This window comes from Cynoglossus semilaevis, chromosome 16 (assembly GCF_000523025.1).
Source record: "Cynoglossus semilaevis isolate Cse_v1.0 chromosome 16, Cse_v1.0, whole genome shotgun sequence".
NCBI lineage: Eukaryota > Metazoa > Chordata > Actinopteri > Pleuronectiformes > Cynoglossidae > Cynoglossus > Cynoglossus semilaevis.
Window position 1 is genome coordinate 17012844 of NC_024322.1, and position 4454 is coordinate 17017297.

The 4454-nt window shown below is 43.9% G+C and overlaps 1 protein-coding gene across 2 annotated transcripts in view; it reads right to left on the reverse strand.

The window, feature by feature from the left end:
* The window catches only part of tmeff2a (transmembrane protein with EGF-like and two follistatin-like domains 2a), an 84855-nt gene that overhangs the window by 78321 nt on the left and 2080 nt on the right, over positions 1 to 4454 (reverse strand). Inside the window, exon 2 of one of the 2 annotated variants that reach the window (XM_008329055.3) lies at positions 4237 to 4422. The exons of the other annotated variant lie outside the window; for it this stretch is intronic. Coding sequence (XP_008327277.1) covers positions 4237 to 4422 — 186 coding nt within the window. The remainder of the gene's footprint in view (positions 1 to 4236; positions 4423 to 4454) is intronic. 2 annotated transcript variants of the gene reach the window in all.

Here is a 4454-nt window from a genome sequence, read left to right on the forward strand (position 1 = left end):
CGAAAAGCACCAGCCGGGGGGGAGGGGGGGGGGTGGGGGGGGGGGGGGGGGGGGGGGGGGGGCACCAGGGCCGAGCACGCAGGAGGCAGAGACTCATTTATTTTCTGCTCATGCATAATCTGGAGAATCTCTCTCTCTCTCTCTCTCTCTCTCTCTGTGTGTTTTCACAGGAACCGACTCTAACGAATTTCACCGGGCAGCTGGGGATATCGACTGGACAGGAACATTCCAGAGAATGCCCAGGATGACATTTGCGGTCTCTGACGCGGCCTCTTCAACCCGTCTCTGGAGAAATGTCTAGACTCTGGTGCAGGATTAAAAGCGAAAGCTGAAGGCGAAACTGAAGTGCGATTTTCTTTTTTTTTAAAAAAAAAAAAAGTAAAAATCAAACAAACCACAGAGTCATGAGAGCTGCGTGCTGCTGAGTCATGCTAACAGGGATGCTAACCTGTTAGCATGTTCTTATTGTCTCTTGATTTAATTAGAGATGTTTAAACTCAACCACTAGGTGTAGGTGATGCAACCAAACAATTTTAAATATTTGTTTATCTGGAAAAATAGCAGTGCGATAATTTATTTTAAAATTAATTTATAACCTTACATAAATTATAAAAATTATTCTGTTTATTGAAGTGATCATTTCTCTCATTTAATTTTTTATTTTATGTGTTGAATATTTATTTCGGAAAATATTTTTCAAACATTTGGAACGGAATATCAGAGGCAAATTCCGTGTATGTGCTTTTCGTACAAGGTCAAACTTTTCAATGAACCCAAACTCTGTATCACGACATTCAACCAAACTCTTCACCACTGCACCACTGCACGTCAGGAAACCGTTCTCAAATCCAGCAGATTAACACATTCAGACGTTTGACTTCTGTATCAGAGTCAACACGGTCCCACAGGAACCGACCAATCGGTCCATTTCACTTTCCCTCGTATATATTTCCACCATTTTCAGGCGTTTGTTTTTTTTCTTTTGACCTCTTCGCTGACGAACAGCCGTTGGGAAATTCCCTCCAGAGAATTCCGAACTCTCTGTATTTGACAGGCTTTATATATTTATTGTTATGTGGCTTTGTATATTTCTGTGTCTGTGCTCATCCTTCACTGACCTGGTGGACGATTCCTGAAGCGCAGACTCAACTAGCTACCAGCTAGCTAACTCGCGTCATTCATAGAAACAGAAAACAGATAACGGTAAATAATTACAAAAAAAAAGGTTCAACCTGAAGATACTGCACATAAACTGTAAACAAATGACAAACCTTAATAAAAAAAGAAAATGACGAGGGCAGCAGAGAGTTGACCCGGAGATAATTAACGTCACGTCAGCCCGCTGCACCACAGCCATCTGTTGCTCTGACTCATGTTTTCATCAGCTTTTATCAGAAACCCTGAAACATTGGCTGCACAGATTAATTAAACAAACGTATTCTGTCACAGCCTTTTTACTGCTATCAACAGTTGCCCTGGCAGAGAGAAAGGCAACCTGTGTCAGACTAAGAATTCTCTTTTCTCTCTCTCTGGTTTGAACCAAAGAACAGAAAAACATTTAATATTTATTCATAGGCTGAACTGATGCTGCTGCTGTTACTGCTGCTGTTACTGTTACTGCTGCTCCTCCTAGTGATTGCCTTTGAAATGACACTGGACCAACCCTGAAACTTCTGCTCAGTGTTTAGTGACTGTGTGTCCAAAACACATATATGTGTATATGTATGTATATATGTCCTTGTGGGGACATGGTTCAGGTGGGAGGCCTGGAATTGACTGTATGTATTTTGGAGTTAGGATTAAAATTAACATCAGATTAGCGTCAGGATTATGATCAAGACCTGTGATATATTTGAAGTATTAAAGGTTAGGGATATGTGGCTGAAGAATGTACTACGTCTACAGTATGTACTACTACAGTATGTGTAAGTATTCACATTCTCATGTCGTGTTGATATGTTTGTGTTTTTGGTGAAATATGTTGTTGTTTAGTTTTTGAGGTTTTCGATTCAGTTTGGAGTTAGGATTATGTTAGGATTATGTTAGGATTGAAGCCGACTTTAGGACAGGATCAGGATTAGACTGAGGTCAGGGTTCAGAGTTAGGGAACGTCAAGACCTCAGGACTAATGAAAATCAGACTGAGTGTGTGAGTGTGTGTGTGTGAGTGTGTGTGTGTGTCGGGGGTTATTGTTAGTATATGCACTTTAGCTTCCTCCAGGCGTGTTGGATAAAAGCTTTCGCCCAAATGCGTTTGAGAGTATGTCAGGAAATGGGGGGGTGGGGGTGGAGGGGGGGCAAATGTGTTATTTGGACGGCACGGAGCGTTATTGATCACGTCAACGGTTGAAGGAAGTCAGTCAACGACAGGCAGCAACACGGAAGTCAATCTCCAGATATACAGTACACCGCTGTCAAATCTACGAAGGGAAAAAGAAGTTCGGATAAAATCACGCGTCACTGCCGACAACATTTTCTTCAGAATTTTCACGGAAGAATTATTTACAGCAAGACTGGAAAGATTGAGCAGCAGCAAAGTAAAAAAAAAAAAAACACCAGGTCACACTTTCAAAAAGTCTAGACTGAAATCACAAAATAACAATTAACGCAAACGTATCAATCGTCGACATATGTCTTGATTTTCATCGACTTTTAATGAGGTCCTTTAATGTCCAGGTTAAAAGACCAAGATTCTCACGATCAAATTTCAAAGACGTTATTTTGAACCTAATCTCCCACCAACTACCCCCCCTCCCTGCCCCCCTCCCCCCAGTTGCCCTGAGCTGTTTGGTGTGGTCCATCATTAACAGTCTTTTTCGTGGAGGTGGCAGTAACGCTCCGACCTCCTCTGCCTCCGTTTGACCACCGGCGCTGACGACGGGTCCGAGGGCTTTTGATGTGTGACTGTTAGCAGCTACAGCATCATTGAGCAGCAGCAACGTAAAAAAAAAACAGCAGGTCACACTTTCAAAAAGTGTAAGTGTGTGTGTGTGTGTGTGAAGCTATTTTCAGGGTTTAGACTTGGCGGCAGTGGGAAAACACGGCAGCCCCGCGGGGCTGAGTCCACAAAGAGAAGCTCTGCTCTTCTCTGCAGCCTCGTAACAATTAACGCAAACAGTTGCGTACACGTCAAGGGTACGTATCAATCGTCGAGGCTGAGTCCACAAAGAGAAGCTCTGCTCTTCTCTGCAGCCTCGTCCGACCAACTGTCCGACCGACCGTCCGACCGTCGCCTCGGGCTCCGAGGAGAAGGGAAACGAGTTTACGGCTTTAATGGCCTCTAACTGTAAACTCTGCAAATATAATCATGGTCCAAACAACGCTTGGCCCAAACTGGGGAATCTGGAGAATCTGGAGCTCGAAACTGGAGGAGTTTATGATTGGAATCAGGTCAGATTGGATTATTATTATTACACATGTCTGATCTAAATATTTATATTATTGTAGTGTATCTGTGTGTAATGTGTGACTGTACTAGTTCAGATGTGCTGTCACAGCATTGGCTACAGAGCCAGCCATTTGAGGAACAATGTTTCACAGTATTGTAGTATATTTTCAACCGTGTACTGTGTACATATTTCCAGTATGTTTTCTTGGTATTTGATCAGGTTTTTTACCAGGCAACGTTGCTTTATGAATGCTTCATCTGTGTATAATACCATCATATTCAGGGTGAAGTGGGACACAGGGGGGAACCAGGAGAGATGGGTTACCAGGGCGACAAGGTACGTCTTCTTATTAACGTCACATTTTAATTGATAAAGTTAAAGATGGAGTTATTCATAAAAAAGATGATTTTTTTTTTTTTACACCACTCTTGTTTTTAATGTCAGACAGTTTTCTAGTGTGTCTGAGGAACATTTGTCTCAGCTGAAGCAGGAAAACATTCATCAAAACTGTTCCACATTGTGCTTTGAGCATGTGTTTGAACAGACGCAGATGTGGCTTCATTTATCACTTGAGGTCACCACATTATATTTGTTCCATGCAATTCAGACATGGTCTCAGTCATTTGGCAGTGATGCAAACAAGCAAACAAACAAACAAACAAACGCATCCTCTCATCATGAGGATTCGTCGTCTGCAGCCAGGAGCAGCAGCTCCGTGCACTCCAGCACACCGACACCGACACCGACAACCGACAACCGAGCCACGATACACGATACAACAAGAACAACAATAAACAACAACAACAACACAGACAACAACTCTGCTTCTTATCAGAAACGACTCTCACCGGAGCAGTTCCATCCGGTTGGCGTTTGGCAGTCGCTGAGGGAGGACGGAAAAGCGCGCAGCTGCTCCACAGGTAAAGTGGCGAGGAAGGAGACGATGGTGATCCGGAGCCAGCTCCCCGCTGTCCCGCTCCACTGGCGCAGACGCCGGGGCTCCGCGAGCGGTGTCTGCGCCGCCACGGACGGACCCATGTCTCAGTAGCCCCGGCTGCACGGGCGG